This window comes from Drosophila miranda, chromosome XL, assembly GCF_003369915.1.
Source record: "Drosophila miranda strain MSH22 chromosome XL, D.miranda_PacBio2.1, whole genome shotgun sequence".
Classification (NCBI taxonomy): Eukaryota; Metazoa; Arthropoda; class Insecta; order Diptera; family Drosophilidae; genus Drosophila; species Drosophila miranda.
In genome coordinates this window covers 20465332-20485483 of record NC_046673.1, presented here as the reverse complement: position 1 = coordinate 20485483, position 20152 = coordinate 20465332, and the positions used below count along the sequence as shown (strand labels likewise).

Below are 20152 nucleotides of genomic sequence, written 5' to 3'. Positions count from 1 at the left end.
AGGCATGTACAGAGTCGTACAGCGTGCCCAGTCCTCAAAGCGAGTTGTTTTGCTTTGGCTCTGGCTTTGCTTTGCTTTCACTCTTTCTGCTTCACTGTTTGCTCTCTAAAAGGAGATGGCGTTGCCGTTGGAGGTGTAGTCCTGGGCTTTCGTGGCAAAAGGAGAGCTCTGGAGCAGATGTTTCTGGTTTTGATGCTGACTGCGTTTCTCCAGTTGCTGCTGCTCTTGTTGTTGTTGTTGCTGCTCCTCGGTTATGCCACCGCAATGACTGCGTCTACGGCGGCCACTGTAGTCCTGCCCCTCCTTATGCTGGTTCTGCTTCTGCTCCTGTTTATGACGTTGATTGCTTGGCATTGCCTCGCCTTTTGTTTGCTTCTTTTGGCCAAAGCAGCGCCTGCTTCTTGGCCAAACAAATCCCAGCAGCTGGCCTCCTGTTGTTTATCGCTCTCCTTTACTCTCGCTCCACCTCTGGGTTCTTTTCTGCTTCCGCCTCCACTTTTCTTTATTGCATTTGCTATAATTTATTTTGTTGTATTTCAACTGCAAAAAACACACAAAAAAGACAAAAAAATATGCATATTTAAATAGTTTTTAAGTGGAAAAAGATTATTGTGTGCTTGCAACTTGTTATAAACCCCAAACACACCCTATAATCGTGACGAACAATGCGGGTATATGGTGTTCTTGGGGATTTATGCATGTATGCCACAGGTGGAAAGGGCTGTCCAACACCATGAGAAACGATCGGCTAGACTGTTTTGGTGGCCTTAAGATACGATGCGAAGACGCGATAAGGAAACCGATGAAACACTACTGTAGGTTGCGTGTTTTTGAGGCGTTTTGCTTGGCTTAGCTATGGCCTAAATTTTAATAACTTAAGGAGACGCAAATTGTATCGTTCTTAAGGATTTTGAATATGTAATTAATTTATTAATTTGTATTGTTATTTATTGTTTAAATTAATTTTTATATTTTAAATGTATTAATTTTTTAAATTTATTAGTATTTTTTTTTATTTATTAGTATTTTTTTAATTTATTAATTTTTTTTGTATATTTATTATCCTTTTTAAATACACTATTTTTTTTAAATTATTAATTTATTTATTTAATTTTTTTTTAATTATTTAATAAATTTGTATTCATATTTTATATTTTATTTAATTTTTTTATGAAACGCGTTTAACTTTTTTAATTATTTATTTTTTTATTTATTTATAGTTTCAAAATATGCAAAGCTTCCTGTACAAAGGACGTGCACTTGGGCATTTTGCCCATCTCCTCGATGCACCTACCAATTGAAATTCAGTTGCCAATCTCCTGATTGCCTAATCCTCGACCCTGTATATTTGTTGGTCGCCGTCCGAGACCCTTTGGGTGCTGCTGCTGCACTCGAAACTATTCAACGCTCGACTACCGGCACCACCGAACACCGGACTGCATCTGTGTGGAAACCTCGAGTGACTACGCACCTTTGCCTTTTTCTGTGTCCCCTGGATGCGGCAGTAGATGCATCACCCTGGTTGGAGTGGGGACCGAGCGCTGTCCTGTGTTTGCTCAGTTGTTGACAAAGAGCTGCCAGCCGAGGGTCTTGATGAGCCGAAAGGCCAAATAGACTGGGACCAGTGTCAGCGATATGTACAGGTAATAGCTCAAATTTTCGGTTATTTCCTCCGTCATACCTGCAAACAGACGATCGAACATTAATTATTAGTAATCCCAAAACACTAGACAGAGCGGCTAACAGACGGGGGAATGAGATGCCAGCAAACAGAAGCGTAAAAAGCGTAAACAGCCGCACATTACTCTTCCTTTTCCTTCCTTTTTGTTTTGTTTTTTTGTCATTTGTGTTACTATATTTGATTAGAAATCTACTACTGGGAACGTGACTCCTGGGGACGGGAGCATAAGCTGCTCAGACACTAGACATCTACCAGCTGTTTCCACAGGTCTAACTGGCCTGGGTCGCACATGCAGTGCCAGCACAGTGGAGACTGCCAGCAGATGGGCTTTGCACAAAAGTTGCCATAAGTAAACGCATACAAACAGAAAGCAGAGACCATTCAACATGGGATGTAAAATATTTCATGCAAAATACGTCTTTGCCAGTCCGGAATCCTCGGCAATCCGTTGGGAAGCTCGACTGTACCTTGTCGAGTGCATCTCGTACATTTTCTGAGGGGACATTCGTCACGGGGGCTCCTCGTGCCTCCTCTTGAGGAGCGCTGGCTGTGGCAGCAGCACTTCACAACTGCCAACCGCCAAGTCCCTGGCAACTCTCGAGAGTGCGGCCGACGTGTCAGATTCTCAAGCATAATTCCCTTAAATACAGAACTTTCCCAGTTACAGCATCAGAAGAGAGCGAGACAGAGAGAGAGAGGGAGGCAGGAGTGGCAGGAGTGGCAGAGGAAAAGAGTTCCTTATTTAAGGGAAGCCCCCATCAAAGAGTATCTTTGCCAGCTTTTGATAGAACACATCGTTCAGTCCATGGAAAAGTGACCACAGCACTTGCCCGAGAAATCAAATTAGATACAGAAACGATACCTGGATGCCTGAGAACTATTTGAACTGCTGCTCCTCCCCTTCCGTTAGCCTCACACAATTTCCGTATTTAGAAGCGGTAATTACACTGGAGGAAAAGTTTTTCCACTCCGCCCCCCCACACCCCGAACTTATTTAATTTGGCATTCATTCATTCAGAAGGCCGGGTCTTCTGCAACGAATTTCGGATGATTTGCCGACAAAGAAACCGTTTCGCCTGTTCCCCCCAAAACAGCCACAGAATGAAAAACTTTCCACAAATCATCTCTCTCATGAGTTTTTTTTTTTTTTTTTGGGTGTGTTTTCCATTGCTCGCATGCAATTTTCTTAACCCCAAAACTCTGTTCCGGACACTAGAAACTTTCCAAAGAAAGCTTGCAATTTGTCGTCATCTGCGGTCGGCTCTCCACTCCTTTCATCTCTCGAATGATTCACCTTTGGCCCTGTAGGACCAAGCATACACCGTATTGTGCACTCGTAGACGTACGTGGGGGAGAGGGTAGGTGGCACTCCTTTTATTCTCAATTAAACATTCCGTTTTTATGCCCCCGAAGGTGCTGGGATTTGCAGTGGGGTATATTAGGCCTCGACGACCTCACCCAAAATCAGAAAATTGTAAATACCGGGATGACGGGCTTAGGAAAATACTTAATTCAAATATCCTTCATATTTACACATTTGGAATGAAGATTTTCTATTTATTTTCACTATGGTTTTACTTAAATACAGATTTAATTGAAACAGGGTTAACCCTTTTTCTCTGAGTGCATCATCTGGCCACCGCTGAGGGGTATCTTCATGTCGAACCACGCAGGCCGCGACACACAACATTCCCATTGCCTCGTCGTGTGTGTGTGTGCATGTCTGAGCGCCTCTCTGTCTGTCTGTTGTCTCCGTGCTTCCTGGCTTCTGATCCGTGCCAACTTGTTGGTCATTCCAAGGAGTTGTTTTGGCCGGGGGGGGGAGTGTGTGTGTGTCTGGGAATGCAAAAATGTGCTTTCCACATATGACAGCGAACCCCCTCAAGGGTTTGCTTCCGTTTCTCTTTGGTTCTTTGCCCTTCCGCTTCCCAGTTTCCCATTTTCCCTTTTTGACTTTCTTCTCTTCTCACTTGTGAGCTTTCGTGTGTCGAAAAGTTTTGATATTAACAAAAAATAAAAATTCCTTTTGGCCATATTTTGCATGCCAAAATGTGGCTTATATATTTACCCAGAAGGGCCCAGCAGTCGGAAGTTTTTTGTTTTTATTTTGCGAGTTACTAGAGCAACCCCCTTTCCACCCACTACCCCCCCCCCCCCTATTCACTACTCCCACCCACCGAGCACTCGTTCAAATAGGGAAAAATACCGAAAAGCAAGTTGAATTTTTTGTTTGAAGAGGTGCTACCCGGAGGAGGAGGAGTGTGTGTGTGTGTATGTGTATGTGGATTGTGTGTTTGCTGGCAAAAGGGTAAACACACACACACACACACACGCACACATTGCTCTACTTTTCCTCCCGTCAGCTGTTTTTGTTGTTGTTGTTTCTTGTCGTTCGGCTGTGGGAGCCAAAGTGTCGGTTAAAGTCTTGTAAAAATTAATAAGCGTGTAAATTTTATTGTATTGCCAAACAAGAGAGCTCTCAGCTCTGGATCCCAACATCCATTCAACATCCAACCAACATTCCAGCCAGCCAGACGGTCACATTAAATTGCTTATGCATATGAGCGAAGCGAAGAGTTTTTCCCTACTTTATTTGATGGGACTTTGCTTTTTATTATAACACTAGGAGTATGTGGTATGTGCAGGGAATGGTTGTTTGGTTTTTCTCTTTGGTTTTTATGTGCCTTTTTCCACAAACAGTTCTCTCGGTTCTCAGCTGATTTTGTTCTTTCGTGTTGGGCTCAACTTAAGCTTAATGGCATTTTGTTTTTGGCCACTCCACTTGGCTCCACACAGCCGCACAGTGGCTCGGAAATGGTGGCTCCAGGAGCAGAAGAAATGCATCTATTGGAGCCACTAAAGCAATAAAGTCTTTCAAGGGGATTGAAGGATCTTTAAAAATCGTGGAAAGCTTGAAATTTCCCTTTGATATATCATATGAAACGTCTTACGGGGGTGCCTCGACTGCATAGGGTGCACAAAACCTTTCATCTGTGCTCAATATTCACTGGAAGTTCTTTTAAAGCAAAATTTAGCTAATATTTTGGGCATTTTCCATCGACTGCAGTCCCACTGTGGCACTTAGTTCAAATAGCCTGGCGCTAGTTCACACGCTTGTTGCGCCTCCATGCGTCTCATGTCTCCCATGTCTCATTGTCTGCCACATCATTCGCCTGAGAGCGAGAGAGAGAGAGACAACGAGTGGTGGGCGAAAAAATAAAAGAGACAAATCTGCATAAATAATGTTGAGCCACGCTTTTTGCAGGAAGTGTTGATGATTTGATGGAAAATTCTAAAAACTAAAGCGCGCAAAAACAAAAACAAAAACAAAATCCGTGAAGCTTAAGCAGAGTGAGAGGGTAAGAAAGAGTGCGAGAGAGAGAGAGTGACAAGTGGGGAAGGGAAGGCCATAGCCATAGCCATAGCTATAGTCATTCTATTTTTCAACTCAAAACGTGGCTGAAACGCCATGGCCCGCATGCCTCGCAGAGAGTTTATTATTTAGCCAACTGACTCCACGGCGACATTCGCCTCATTTATCAGGCAAAAGCAGAAGGCAGAAGGCAGCGGCACGAGCACGAGGCACGTCACGTCATGATATTATAAATTACTTCAGACAACATGCAGCAGCAGCAGTAGAGGGTGGAGGAGGAGGGGGAGGGTAGGGAGGCAGCTGTTCCAGGGCGTTATCTAAACCCACGACGGGGGCCCAGTGACAGGGATTTGGGATTTGCCCTTGCCGGAACAATGCGACGCAACGCAATGCAACGTAACGCAACGCCACGTAACGCTGGGGCAGCGGATGCAATGAAGCGAATATCCCCCCCAGCATATTTGCACACTGAAGCGCAACGCGACGCTGGATGATGAAAAACAGAGGAGAGAAGGAAATGCCACAACATTCCAATGAATCAAAGAATACCCTACAAATGTGCTCGATTCCTCTGCAGCGGCGGGGCACCAAACAAACTCGAGAGCCGAGCCTCGAATGTGTCGCGTCATGCACACGACATGTATGTTGTTGCTGTAATCGGGCACTCTCTTCGGACATTCCGCTTGTGAGTGTAGAGTCGAGCATCAAATATATCTTTTATGCAATCCCTATATGGTATATATCCCATATCCCACTGATTACTTAATGCCCTCCTCTATCGGGATGATGCTCATACATTAACTACTCAACGTGGGAAAAGCCATACTAAGAGTGAAGCCAGGGGCTGGGCTTACGAGGGCTTTCCCCCCCCACACACGCTGCACTGCCAGCATATACTAATACCCTCTTCAGGGCACCGTTAGACACCCCATTTATCCTCCCATCTATCCGGCAGAGATCGGGTGGGGTGTTGCCGTAGAAGTGTGGCACAAAAAGTGTTAATTAAAACTTAACGTCTGATCGCGTTATACACGGAATGTTGCTGCAGCAGCCAGCCAAACAGGAAAAATACGGCAAAGAGAAGCAGGAAAGAAATGTTATAATTCAATTTGTGTTATGTCAACTGCTGTATAAATAAATACGAGTATTGTATGAATACGAAACAGAGACGGGAAGAAGACTTTGTGCAGCTGTGGAATCGGAATCGGACAGGTACATTGAACTTCGCTTTGGCATAGATACAATCGAGTAGATGTGACATTTCCCATTAATATTTAACGAAAAAGGGTATAGAAGCTTTGTGTTCTACATATATTTGATTGCATCGATCCTTTTTGTCCATAAAGAAGCTCCAAGAGTGACAGAGCTCCCTCCTGTCTGTGTTCTGTCATTACGTACTCCAACGGGCAGGCCAGGGCATGGCTTATAGTGTCATTAGGGCCAACAAAAAAAAGCTTAAAAGCTGCCTATTACCGACGACACGCACGCTTCGCGGACCAATCAAAATAGTTATGTATCAGCCAGCTTGTGTCTGTCAGTGTGCCATCAGCGATTCCTCCCCTCTTTTGGGAGGTCGTGGCCATGCGTTCGATCTGCCCCGATAAAAAAAAAAGTGACAATTAAAACAAGAACAACAAAACGAAGAAGTAATTAACACCCCCCCCACGAGAGCAGCAAAAGAAACGATACAAAACAAATGCCTCAAGTCATTGAACCTAAAATATTGCGCGATTAAAGCAACAAAAGTGACAGAAAGATAGACAGAGAGAGAGATAGAGAGAGCGCCGTTTGTTTGCTTTTGGATGTGGAATCGATTGAAAGCCGAGCAGCGCCGCGCCGGGCATCAAAAGTTGAAACCGAAAACACACACACAGAAAAAACAATCGAATGAATGAATTGACTTTGAAATTGTGCAACAGACTTTGCAACAAAACTAAATGTGTGTCGAAGACGGGACACTCCGTGTGGGGCACTCGCACGCACATCTTGCGACTGTGGGGATACCCAGGGACTGGGAATTACTTGGAATATATTCCAATGATTAAACCAATAAACAGGCAGTTTATCTAGATATACTAGAAGTATTTGTGGTATAGATAGCCCTCCTGCAGCTGGCACTACAATGTTTCAAATTATATTTACAAAATTGCATATATTTAAATGTGCGGCTCTAAGAGTCCATAAAAAGTATACCCCTTTATCTATGTGCCCTACGAAGTACCGTACGTCGTGTGGGGGACTATAAAAAATACAAATAAATATTCAAAACAAGATGCAAAAAATGTAACAAACTGTCAAGTGGAAAATGTTAACTGCAAAAACTGCATTGTATGCAAATTGGCAACAAAGTTTCTGCTGATGAAGAGGCGGCGGTGCCTGTGGGGGGCGTCAAGCGGGGGTGGGGGGCCCTACAGGGCGAATGTCATAAATTGATAAGCGTGCTAAATTTTTGCACTTTTTCTGTGTGTTTGTGTGTGTTTTTTTTGTTGTGTTTCATTTGATTGGCAATTTTAAGTCACTCGCTCTCTTTGTACAGAAGAGAGAGAGAGAGCGCTTACGTGTCCCAAAAGACAGAATTTCGAGCCACGACTGGACGGACTCAAGGAAAGGCCATTAAAACTTCCCCTTTTGGCCAGCGGGGGGGAAGGGGGAGTGGCATGGTGAGAAGAACGATGAAACCGATGTCAAATGGGCCAACTTTTAATGGAGCCAAGGAGTTTCCTTTGCATTTCCTTCGCGTTTCCTTAACGTCAGTCTGCCTCTCTCTCTCTCTCTGGCTTTTGGGCAATTTGTGCAATTGCTTGGGGAGAGGGGGCGACGATGGGGGGGTTGGTCTTTTGGAGGCCATCAAAATGGTTCTCACTTTCTGGTTTTTTTTTTTTTTTTTTGGTTTCATTGTTCTCTTTTTGTTGGTAGAACAAACAGTCAACGTAGCGTGTCTGCGATTTGCATATACATATTCTCGTAAGTATTCCCCTTAATTTTGGATATTAATTTCATTTTATTTTATATTCTTTTCCGGCCCCCGTAATGGGCCGCAATTTGAGTGAATGATGAAAAATGCTGATAGCCACGTTTATACGAGTGGAACGATGATAAATGCGTAATATTTTCAACAATCCACAATTAATTTTGGTTTTTTTTGTATCCCATGCTCCGAAATACCGTTAATTGGCTGAGTGCGGGACAGGATGGAAATGATTTGCTCCACAAATCAACAGGTAGGTCAAAGTTTGTGGTCAAGAGAGAGAGAAACTCTTAGCTGAAGTATCTATCCATTTGATCTATGGATACATTGTAGATCGGGGAAGTCTGGAATTTTCCAACCTCTAAAGAGTTTTGTTTTCTCGCATTTTTTCCGGTAGTGGCGTTGCATTCGCATTTCTACCTGTATTTTGAAGACTTTCTCATATTCAAAAGCGATCTCCCTCTCTCTGTCTCTCTCTCTCTTTTGCTCTCTCTCTCGGAGAACACGTTTACGCCCTTGGCCGCGACGCGTCCCACAAGCAGTACCAGGCGGACGAATAAGCGTGACGAATAATGATTTTACACCGTCTCAAAGACTTGGCCGGAACTTTCGGATTGGCGTTATTCTTTTTTCTTTTCTTTTCTTTTTTTTTTGTTTTTGTAATTTCGAGTTGTTGACGTGGCAGGAAGGGTTTGGGGGGGAAAGGGGAGATGGTGGCTGTATGAGTTCGAATGGATGCATTCGAAATTTGCATTTAGTGGAATTTTATTGAGTTTTATATCCAACTGCTGCTCACCATCCTTCCCTGTCTTCCTTATTCTCTTTCTCAGTTGTTGGGGAGACTAATTTCATTTGCCTGCAGTCGGGGAGGGGGGCGGGAGTTGCAGCAGGGGGGCCTCAACGTCTTCTCTGCTGCTGCTGTGGCATGTAATATGGGCACTTCTGCAGCTCTTTTGGGCCACTTGTTTTCCGAAATTGAAAACCATGAAGCGCATTTAAAACGATGAAGTGACAACTGGCATACTGATGATGCCACACATCCCACATCCCACATCCCAAAGAGAGAGTGCGCCAGGGGGCGAGCGGGGGGGCGAGGGAGGTGTGGCATGTGCAAGTGTTCGGAGCGTATAAATATAACAAGTGCCAAGTGGAATGTGTACATAAATAAGAAGGGAAGACCAGCAGTCAGGAGGAAGGGGTCGCACCATTTAATACCCTATCATTCCTAGGGGACCCACGTACATAAGTTTATTTAACAGACGTGGCAAGAACCATCATAACCGCTGAGAGGGTATCAAAAGTTAAGACAGAGACAGCGCTAGCGCTAGATAGGAAGATAGGAGAGAGGAAAGGGACTGCAAGATGGCAAGGCGGCTTTTGTCTGCCGCCAGCGTCGCTGCGTTGCGCTGCTCTGCTCTGCCTTGGTGCCCTTCTTTCTCAGCTGCGACTAATTGTTGCTGCTGGGAGGGGGAGGGTGACAGGGACGGGGGCGGAGCGGTTAAAGGAGAGGAAACGAAATACAGAATGGGTGTACTATGTGCGAGGGGGAGGAAATGCTGTGGGGTGGGCTGGGTTGACAGGATGCGAAAAGTGCAACAAACTTTGACAAAATAAAACGAAAATGTAGCCCAAGGACTGCCGGGGGAGGCTGTGTGTGTGTGGGGGGGGGGGGGGGGGCGAAAGGACGAACAAATGAAGCTCCCCCTTCCTGCCAGGCCCACAATTCCAAATCGCAGACTCCCTTCCAAACACACGGACGAACATGGAGAGGAGACACTCCTCGGCGACACAGCTGGAAATTCTCATGCACATGCATTTGACTGCCGCCTGCCAGAGGAACAAAACACACCAACAACAACACCAACAACAACAAAAAGCCAGCAAGAGCGCGCGCGAGAGCGAAATGCATTGAAATTGAAGCACTCTCATTATGCGGCCTGCAGGCGGCCAAAAGCGAAGCGACAAAAAACCGCAGCAGCAGCAACAGCACCAGCAGCAGGAATGGCAAATGGAAATGGCAGAAGAGAACGAACCGAAAGACCAACGCTAGTTCTTCTCCCTTTACCATTCCACTGCCTCTTTGGCGAACCCAAGCAGAAACGTCGCCTAAAATATATAACTTTATAGAGGGGTGACGGTGGGAGGGGGAGGGCGGGTGAAATAGTTTTCATTAGTATTAAATGTACAATATATTTACTCGATATGCCGTTGGGCTGTGTGCCGCGCTTTATTCATTAATCATTTCGCTATCAATGTTCTAGCAACAACAACGTGCCTGCTGCCCCTGTTCCCACGTCGTCGCCGCCGCCGGAATCCACCACACTCTAACACTCTACCGCCAACGGTACCCGTTGTTGTTGTGGTTCTTGTTGTTTCGTGTCCGAAGATGTCCGCGCGTTGTTTGCACTTGTTGTATTTTGTTGTGCTCCTACTCTTTCTCCGCCTCCTCTCCGCGAGAACCACCGTTTCAGATCTGCACAGTCTTCACTCACTCACACTTGAACACAAACACACAGGCACACGTGCACTACAGCTGCACTGAACTCGTAGATTTGACTGTTTTGCAAATTGTGCGTGCGACACACAAGTCGAGTATTCTGATAAAAAAAATTTCGACACAACCTTCCTTCGACAGCGCTAAACCGACAACCAGTGTGGCCGCGGACTTTTCGATAAAATATACCGTCCGACCCTCAGAAATATATATGTCGATACCATCTCGTTTTCAAAATATACCGTAAATATACTGACGAAGTTAGTATACATATTCCTCGTTTTTGATATTCCGTCGAATATTACTAGCCATATAGAACATTTAGCCATGCCATCATAATTTTATACGGTTGATGAATAAATTTTCTATTTAACTAGTGTATTCTTAATACTTGCTTTTATTGCATTTTGCGTAAAAAGAGGTCTTAGCGAAATAAGTCAAACAAAAAACAAGTAGCCAAATGGGTCAATCAAAACAAACGAAAAAGGAAATTGCTCAATTTTGATATTCCATTGAATAATGCTGACAAACTAAATCTTTCAGTAATGCCCACATAGTTTTATCCCATTGAATGAATAAATTTTCTACAAGATTGGATAGTTTTTAATCCTTGCTTTTATTGTATTTATTGTAAAAAAAGGTTTGAACGAAAAAGTTCAACAAAAAAAGAGTCGCTATATTGCGTGTAAGCCGTAGTATAGGCCTTTGTATACCCTATTTTGTTAATTTTATTTGAGTGTATAAATTGATATGAAGCTAAAACGTAACTAATAAAGACCTTTTCTTAAATTGACATTTTTTAGACATATTCATGTATATCATGAGTGTTTTGTATATATATCTCGATCCTGATACCTATTCTTGGTCTCTGCAAGAAGACAATAAGCTTTAAAATATCGTTGAAATATTGAAAATAATATGAAATAATATTGAATAATATTAAAATATATTGAAAATTAATTGTTTTTGCCTGGGATGACAAACATATTCACAATTCTATAACATCCATTTCCCCCAGGGTATGTGTGCATGGAATGGGACTCATTGTTGTGAACCGGTAATTACAGATTCTACCCGATTCAAATAAATACCAAAATATTCCGTCTCATTTTAAAAATATACCGTTCATATACTGACGAATTCAAGTTATATTTTACATATTCCTTGTTTTTGATCTTCCGTAGAATATTCTCAGCTATATAGCACATTAAGCCATGCCCACATAATTTTATCCCATTAATGTATAAATTTTCTACTTGACTGGCCTATTCTAAATACTTGCTTTTATTGGACTTTGTCTGAAAAATGGTTTTGGCGAAAAAGGTCAAACAAAAAAAAACTTACGGGAGTCTTGCCTGTTGTCCATACCTTTTTAGCCCATTTAGCGTCTGAACTTCTGGAATATACTGAAATATGCCGCCTTGTTTTTAAAATATACCGTAAATGGGCTCTTAAGAGTACCATCCGAGCTCTTATCTCTGCTTAAAAAAAGACCACGATATCTTGCACCTAAGGCTGAGCTTAAATTATTCAATACCCACTTGTCGACATTATAATTATTATTATTATTAATTTGGTTCACGAACAGCTGACAGGCAGAGAACAATTTGTGAGACCATTTGCCGTTTCTTCTGGCAGTGTGACCGCTCTCGCTTACATGTTGCTGGAGGACTTCGTTGCTGGCGAGGTAAAAAAGGTATGGACAGCACGGCAAAATGGCCCAGCAACATTAAAAGGCTTCAAAGTACCTCACCTCACCGTTTCTGATCGGCACCACATCGATATTTTTGTGCGACAAGCGGAACGAATTTCTTGGATACATATCTTTGTTTTGAAAATAACAATATTATAGCCAAATTCTGTTGTGACTCGTAGAATTAAATAATACCATTTTTATAAGTAGAAATGAAGTAGATAAGCGGCAATGTGACAATTCTGTTAGTGTGGCAGCACTGTCCGGTCTAGGGGGCGCCTATAAAAGCTTTTTTCTCTCTTGTTTCCATAAATGACGCCAGCGGAATTAAAATATTCTTTTAACGATTCAACGTTAATTGGATATCCTTAGAATCTATATTGACTTATGTATATTCCGTGATTAAAAAAAACCGAATTAAGGAAACCTTAAGGACCCCTTAATTAAGGAAACTTATTGATATAAAAATATAAATGAATTGTGCTTATCTGGCAGCACTGTTCGATCTAGGGGGAGTTTATAACAGTAGTGTTCCTTTGAATCCCACAGATGACGCAAGTGTAGTTCAAACATTCTTTTAACGGTCGAAGTTATGTGACACATCCTTACAGGATTTCAGTAGGAATACCACAAAAAATACAGAAAATAGCTTTGAATAATTTGTATTGGTCAGTATCGGAGTTGATTGTGAACGCACCTTCCAAAACTCAAAACTGGAAGGTGTTCTCACGAACTAAAGAAACTGCCTCGCGCACCAGGAGCAATCGACTGGCAACGAGATCATGCGCCTACCCGAATCACTGCCAAGGCCAACTCCTTGGTGGCGCTGAACCGCTTCGCAGACCATAGCCACGGGCACACCGCAGAATCCACTGTGACGTTGGATAAGAATTGGAGATCCTCTAGATCTACTAGAGGTACTAGAGGATTGGATTAATACCTAACGCAAATCTTCCTAACAAGCGAGGAAGAATCAGTGCAAGATCCCCGATTTTCAGATCCAACGCTCGGTTCGGACCCCACTACCACCCAAAGCGCACAAGTGCATTGCTCTACAAGAAGATTGTGTTGAAAAGTAAATGTATCCATATTCAGAAGAGGTTGTGTTTTCCTTTTTGAACAAGCTATGAAAATATCTGTGATCTGTGTACTACTAAAATAAACTAATCCATGGAGCTCGACTGTAGCCCGGACATCCAGAGGCTCGTGCCATTGGCCGGGTTCCACGTAGATGATATCCCCAATCGAGTCGCATCCGGCGGGAAACTGTCTTCTTGGATCTCCAGCAATCATCTTTGAACTGTGGCGGGAACGGTTACGTTAAACTTGGAGGTCTGCCGTTCTCCGTTTTTCTAAAGGAATTCCACCCACCTGAAATTTGTATGGCGATGATAGGGCGATAGGCCATTCTTATAGATAGCCCAAGATAATAAAGGGCAATTTCTGCGCTACTCTTCATCTACCTTTTGAAGGGAGAGAAGGGATCAGGATTTTCCTGAATTTTAACAAAATACATACTCAACGCCCGCCGCTTTCGGCAAGGATCAGCATACATTTAAATATGGTTCCACTTTTTCGTGGTCTGGCGCGTGGAAACACCATCCACGGAACGGGCCCTGGAACAGCTCCGTATTTTGGGAAAACTTTCGGCCTGGGCAAACGCATTGAAGAGCACCCAGTCGACGGCCCCTGGCTTGCCTTCGGCCAGCTGTTTGAGATCATGATTGTGGAGCCGCAGACCCATCTTCAGGAGCACCCGAAACGCGAAGATTTGCCAGTTCTGGAGGCGACGATCGAAGCTGCTGACAGTGGGATAGCATTCGAGCTCTATTTCGGGGTAGATCTTCTTCAGGATCTCTGCAACGGGGCGCACATCGGAGTATGTATCGCGACGCGAGCGCGAGTTCAACACGACGCCCTCACTCTCCAGCCATGAATCAACGAGCGAACGCTCCTTTTCAGACAGTTGACGGATGCTACACATGGCGTTCAGGAATTCTAATTTTTCTTTTGACCAAAACTTGTGAATACAGAAGAAATTTGTGTATTTGAATAGTAATGTTGTGATTAATTTAATTTGTTTTGTGTATTTCTCAAACGTTGTATGTTCTATGGAAGTCGAAAGCGTTGTGAATTTATGGGTTGCCTGTGCTCAAACCAGCTGACAGCAGGGTTGTCATAGCATACTAGATGGAGGGGATTTTTCAAAGCATTGAAAATTGAAAATATTCGGCATAAATGGCTGCTGCAGCCTCGTTTCGAAAGTGCTTAAGAGTCTGATCATCATCTGGCTTAATTTCCCGAAATGGTAAAAATAAATGATGACGACTTTTGAGCGTACTTTGCACGTGTCCAAAAGTAGGTTGTAGGCCTCAATGAGTAGATTACAATATTATACCACTAAAATCCTTGTTTAAAATTCAAATTCAAAAGATGGGTTGAAAAGATGATTGCTCGTATCGAAACAATGGCTATATGGTGCTATTTTTTAACTTTAGTTTAAAGGACTATTTTGTGCTCATAGTGCAGCAAATGCTAGAGCATACTTACCTTTGAAGTAAATAAAATTCATCCACGAATGCTTCACAATTGGGCTTACACTTTTCTTCGAAATATACTGATTATAACTTGGGCAGAATTTGGAAAAAATATCGCTGATTTGAAACTATGGTGATGATTTGGGGAACAATAAATACGAACTATAATATTATATATGATGGAAACTGCCGGCCTACTACTTTGACAGGTAGGGATTACAGCGATTACATCTCTGAAAAGTCGCTGGAAATAGTGTTGGAAAGCTTTAAATGTTGGAAAGCCCGCACCATCAAAATATTGAACTTTCAAATATGTACAAATGCCACATTTAAATTAACGGCTAATTGAGAGCTATAACTTATAAGTTAAGCCTATGGTCTGTTTCAAGAGTGGCCTGTTCGAAGAGTTCAATGCTCTAAAACCAAAACCAAACAAAAAAAATAAACATTCTTCAGTTTATTCATCCGTTTGTGTCTCACTTTCAAAGAACACCGAATGTACATATCATGTTTGTATCATATTTCCATTTCCAGTACAAACAAAATTACCGAAGCAAAGTATTTCTCAAGTACCGCTGGATCCAATTCGACCAGCATTTTCCCGAGAACCGTCGAAGCCGTCCTCCGGCCCCGACCCCCACCCCTTCTTTGACGTCGCGACTGCGACAATGCTGACTTTGCTGTTCTCTGTCCCCACCCCCGACCACCGCTGCTGACCTAATGCTGTCCCCCAACTCCTGCGGCCGACTCCTCTGCCGTCCAACGCTGGCGACTTTCCTCTGCCGCGATCACCAATAGGCTTTATACAGATTCATTTACAGATTCAAGATTCAGTTGAACATTTATTCTCAATGAAGGCAGTTCTCAATCGTGTAATTATATTCCTCTAAAGAAGGATCCAGTGAACAATACAACAATAAGTTTCGTAAACTAGTGAAAACTCTCGAAACTATTACCGGTACGAATCGAGATCATTCATTTGATTGCTGGATGCAGTGAAAAGCCTAGAACCAGATCACAGAAGCCTGAATAAGTTGAAAATAACCTTTAAGGACTTTGGAGTACAAATATCAAAAATTCGAATAACTCAAAGTTCAAGTGAAAACAAGACAAATTTAACAAATACCAGACATGGCAGAACTAGCAACTATGCTATTCGAAATACTTGGAAGGACCTACACTCCCTACCCAAATTCAGACTTTCTTAATTTCGCCGATATAATAATTAAGCCTGAATATCGTGGAAATTTGAACGACTTGGATAGAATTCCAGACGTTGTGAAATTACTTCGAGTGTTTTCCGGTGTCCGATCTGAATTTAGCTCTTGGAAAAAGGCAGTTGATAGGATTTTTGCGCTCTATGATGATCAGGAAGGTACTCCAAAATATTTTGCAATACTTTTTACAGTCCGCAACAAGATAATTGGGAAAGCCGATACGACATTAGAGTGCTATAATGTTCCCTTCAATTGGAAGGCGATATCCAGATGCCTTACGCTGCACTATGCCGATAAAAGAGATTTGGGAACCATACAATACCAGATGGCCAAGGCTGTACAAAATAGCCAACGGTCAAGGGGACTACGAGGAGATCTTCCTCGGGATGAGGGCACCAACAGACCTCCCATCTGGCCTAAACCGGACTACAAGACTACAAATTTGGTAACAGCGGAATTTGGTAGATCGAACCAAAAACCGATTCCAGCACATCGATCGAACATTAACTATAACAACAACCACAATTACAGATAAAAACCTCAATACATCTAATACAGTATGTTTACACCTCCACAATTTACATATAATAAATAATCCACAATTCTCTCAGAAAAATATACCAAATCATATGGTAGCCAGATGACCCTCACCTTTTATAAACTATTCTGAAAATAAGACAACCAAAGATGACCGAGTCCGTGAGTCCATCATCTGCTGCCGAAAAGTATGCAACAAAGGCAGAATACCAGCAAATCAGGACAGAATATACAAATGGATACGATTTCGAACAGAGTTTCGAAAACATCACTAACCAAATCGCGAACCCTTTAGTGACTTCAATTTTTTGGAATTACAAGCTCATCATTGACTGTGAAAAAAGAAAGTCGACAGCCTTTAGGGGTATTAGATATGTTTTAGTTTTATATATTTAAAATGATTAAAATATCATCCCACAACCGGTAATCCGTAATAATCTCATTGTTAATCTCCCCTTGGGAGAAATATGGTAAGATATTGTAAAACCTTTTGAGAGCTACAACAATCCCATGTAACTAATCTAAGCCATGAAAAGCCATTGTATAACTAAACTAAAACTATTATATAAATATATGGGTAATGACGAAAGTGAAAAGAAACCTGGTTGAAAGCATAGATTATTGTGGGGAAACAGATCGTAATAAGCTATGGAAAATACGTAATGGAAATTATGGGTGACTTTCAGCTTAGGGGTCCGCAAGGACTCCGTTGAATTCAACTTTCATTAGTCCCAAACTAGTTACTCAGTCCAACCCAAACTAACCTCAAAGCACCCGTAAACCATAACCATAAGCAGCCCAATGTTTTGTATGCTTTTGGGCCATTCACATGTGTCGGGCGGGTCAAAACCAATGCACTGGCTCGGTCTTTGTCTCTCTCACCCTTTAGATGGAGGTCTCTGTCTACCTCTCTCAATACTATGTGGATCTGTGTACCTGTGTGTCCGGCCTTCTTTGCGCCCCTCCCTCCGTCTCGCTTTCCCTGCGTAACCAACTTAATTCTGGCTAATACATTTTAATCATTTCCATGGTGCCTTGCTCTGGCTGCGTCCAGCCCACTGATTTACCCTCTTCCCGCCCGCCAGCTACCTGCCACGCTTTCCGCTCTCGATTCGCATCCGTTGCCAATAGGTTCTAGGGCTCTATTGCAGCTCCGGGTTTTGGCTCTGTGTGTTCTGATTCTCGGACTTGCCCCGTGTTGCGGGGCCAGTTCCAGGCTCAGTTGCGGTTTCGCTTTTTGGCCACACAATGCGGCAGTTGTTGGCAGGAGGGGCGTTCAGTGGAGCGCTGGCACGTTGCCATATGTCATCCGGCGTGGGCTGGATGGTGTTGCAAGACCGTCGGACACTGTCTAGTCACGAGCCTCGCTCTCGCTGGTCACTCACGTTGGTCTGCGGTTGCGACGGGTCTGGGTCTCTGGCCCCGTCTGGTCATTTCTGCTAATGGATGCAGTCCCGGCCTGGTCCTGCAGTCGGCAAACCGAACCAAATGTGGAGCATTCAGTCGATTTAATGATGCGTGGTGCAACTCGGCACCACTTAAAGATACTTCTGTGCCAGCTTTAAGCCCCCAACGTTAGTTGTAGTGGTAGTGGTAGTGGCAGTGGCATTGGGGGGCATTTAATGGTAGTCATCTGGTAATATGTAATTACCGCCGGCCATAGGGATTGATGGGAGAGGGAGGGCGAGTAGTCAGCTGCAGCTTAAAGTTCCATCAAATGGCAAACTCCCCCGACCCGACAACGAGTCCGGCAATTTCAATTGTTGCTGCCTGGGAATTTTCCCCCAATTGGCATAACCAATGAGGCGGAAGTGGGCTTTCAGGAAGGAGGGGGGGTGGAGGGGGGTGTGTGTGTGTGTGCGGAAGTTTAAGGGGAGTTTTAAAAGTTTAGGGTTTGACGATTGCAGAGTGCAGGGTTCCGTCCCGTCCGGTCCGGTTCTGTGTCCTGTGTCCTGGGCCCATTTATGATTTGTGAAAAACTTTCGTCTACACAGAGCAATGCGGTTGTGCTTCGCCCCTAGACCCCGCCACACGCCACGCCACGCCATTCCCTACTGTCTAACAACAACAACAGCTTTCATATGCCACAGTCGGGTGAATTAGTTGAGGAAGCGGTTACCAGACCCCAACCCCAACCAATCGCTTGGGCTATGCAATATTTAACAGAGTGTGGCAATAGAGGGTGCACAAGGAGGGCACAGTGATGAATCTGAGAGGTTCTGATTCAGACATCATCGATTTCGATAGTCGGTTCGACCTGTGGGTTACCCACTGATTCGTAGGGAAAAACAAAACCGAGCTAGCACAGAAAATCCCTTCCATTTATGACAGCCTGCCTTTTCTCTGGTGTTCTCTGGAACAGTCACAACAGTTTCAACTTCCGTAAGATACACTTCGATTCAGAAATTTCGAAAAAACAAAAATATAAACAAAATTGTATTAGTTCTTACAGACGAAAAATCGCGTCTTTTCTAAGCACATTTCGGTTAAACCAAAGATGTTTTGAAGTATTAGTTGTTGGAAAATTATAGTTTCTGAGCGTCACCATGGGCACAATTCGTGAGCTGACAAAACGCGAACGTTTTCAGCTTGATTTATGGCTGAAGAGCGAGGGAATCACCCTGAACTGGCGATCCCGTCGGGACACATACTCCGACGTGCGACCCGTGGCGGAGATCCTCAAGAAGATCTGCCCCTCAATCAGGCTGGAGTTCTATCCCACGGTCTCCAGCTTTTCTCGCCGTCTTCAGAACTGGGAGGTCTTCTCGTATCGCGTGCTAAAGAAACTGGGACTGCGGCTGAAGAAAAGTGATCTCAAGCAGCTGGCCGAAGGCCGGACAGGAGCCATCGACTGGGTGCTGTTAAATGTTTTTTCCCAGGAGGAGGTGCCTCCAACAATGTGGAGTGTTTGCAAGGGGTACGGTGCTTGGTCTTCGTGAATCCAGTTGGAAGTTCCAGAACGTGAGGTATTTATTGTGCTATACTGAAGTCTTTGCAATGCTCTTAAGTTTTTCTTTTAAGCTTTTCTTTCAGAATAACTCGGATGCGCTGGCACCGTTCTAAGGCGGCCCTCGTCAATGCCACACGCCAATGCAACTTTGGTTTGTTCAGACTTCGTATTCGATTTGGCATCCAAATTACCAGTGGCCTGTGATATGTGATAAATAGCGCACTCATTTGACAAAACTGGTACATCGACTTTCATTGAATGCACGCGGAATTAAAGGTCAAATAGAACCCTCAGGGTGCAGCTTGTCCTCCAGTCAGAAGTGTCCCGAACTGAAGTACAAAGGCGAACTTTTAATTTTATATCGCATTGCCGGCTTTCATGCTGTTCCGAGCAGTATCCTGCAGTTTCCATTTCCCGGTCATCCTGTTCCCGGCTCATTGCAGAACTTATCCTCGTTCGAGTTGCATCCGCTCGGCAAAGCTCTTAACTGAAACGAGGAGCGAATGGCGTGGGATTGAGGGGCAGGGCAGGGCAGAGCAGGGTAGAGGACATTGCATTTTACGGCTTGATTTCCATTTGGCCATTCGGAGATTGAGGTCTTTGAGCCACTGTCTTTTCACCATCCACCAGCAGCTTCAACTGGTGGCAGTGGCAGGCAGGAAGAAGACTCCGATTCCGATTCCGATTCCGACTCCTTCGCCC

At 43.7% G+C, this 20152-nt stretch overlaps 2 protein-coding genes across 8 annotated transcripts; one reads left to right on the top strand and one right to left on the bottom strand.

The window, feature by feature from the left end:
* Positions 1 to 231: 231 nt before the first annotated feature.
* On the bottom strand, positions 232 to 14924 carry LOC117187805. 5 transcript variants are annotated; one of them, XR_004472510.1, is made up of 4 exons: positions 14760 to 14898; positions 13728 to 14229; positions 13581 to 13672; positions 13273 to 13509 (listed from the first exon to the last, which is right to left on the bottom strand). XR_004472510.1 is itself a non-coding variant. In XM_033391087.1 (3 exons), the coding sequence occupies exons 1-2, from the start codon at positions 14779 to 14781 to the stop codon at positions 1557 to 1559; spliced, it is 147 nt and encodes a 48-aa protein (XP_033246978.1). In that variant the 5' UTR covers positions 14782 to 14924; the 3' UTR covers positions 232 to 540; positions 1295 to 1556. The 5 variants fall into 5 exon arrangements, 3 of the variants coding, with proteins under 3 accessions (XP_033246978.1, XP_033246693.1, XP_033247288.1); XM_033391087.1 differs by lacking the exons at positions 13273 to 13509; positions 13581 to 13672; positions 13728 to 14229 and adding exons at positions 232 to 540; positions 1295 to 1681 and having other exon boundaries at positions 14760 to 14924; XM_033390802.1 differs by lacking the exons at positions 13273 to 13509; positions 13581 to 13672; positions 13728 to 14229 and adding exons at positions 232 to 540; positions 1472 to 1681 and having other exon boundaries at positions 14760 to 14923.
* A 3932-nt stretch (positions 14925 to 18856) lies between these two features.
* LOC108165416 (sperm flagellar protein 1-like) lies at positions 18857 to 19690 on the top strand. Of its 3 annotated transcripts, none has more exons than XM_017301466.2 (2): positions 18857 to 19466; positions 19534 to 19690. In XM_017301466.2, exon 1 carries the CDS (start codon positions 19047 to 19049, stop codon positions 19437 to 19439), a length of 393 nt encoding a protein of 130 aa, XP_017156955.1. In that variant the 5' UTR covers positions 18857 to 19046; the 3' UTR covers positions 19440 to 19466; positions 19534 to 19690. The 3 variants fall into 3 exon arrangements, with proteins under 3 accessions (XP_017156955.1, XP_017156947.1, XP_017156961.1); XM_017301458.2 differs by having other exon boundaries at positions 19522 to 19690; XM_017301472.2 differs by having other exon boundaries at positions 19509 to 19690.
* Positions 19691 to 20152: the final 462 nt, after the last annotated feature.

Excerpts from the sequence above, each read along its gene's own strand:
- LOC108165416 (XM_017301466.2), top strand. The coding sequence starts at position 19,047 with ATGGGCACAATTCGTGAGCTGACAAAACGCGAACGTTTTCAGCTTGAT.
- LOC117187805 (XM_033391087.1), bottom strand. The coding sequence starts at position 14,781 with ATGAATTTTATTTACTTCAAAG. Across the intron at positions 1,682-14,759 it reads GAATTTTATTTACTTCAAAG|GTATGACGGAGGAAATAACC; the intron begins GTAAGTATGCTC and ends GTCTGTTTGCAG.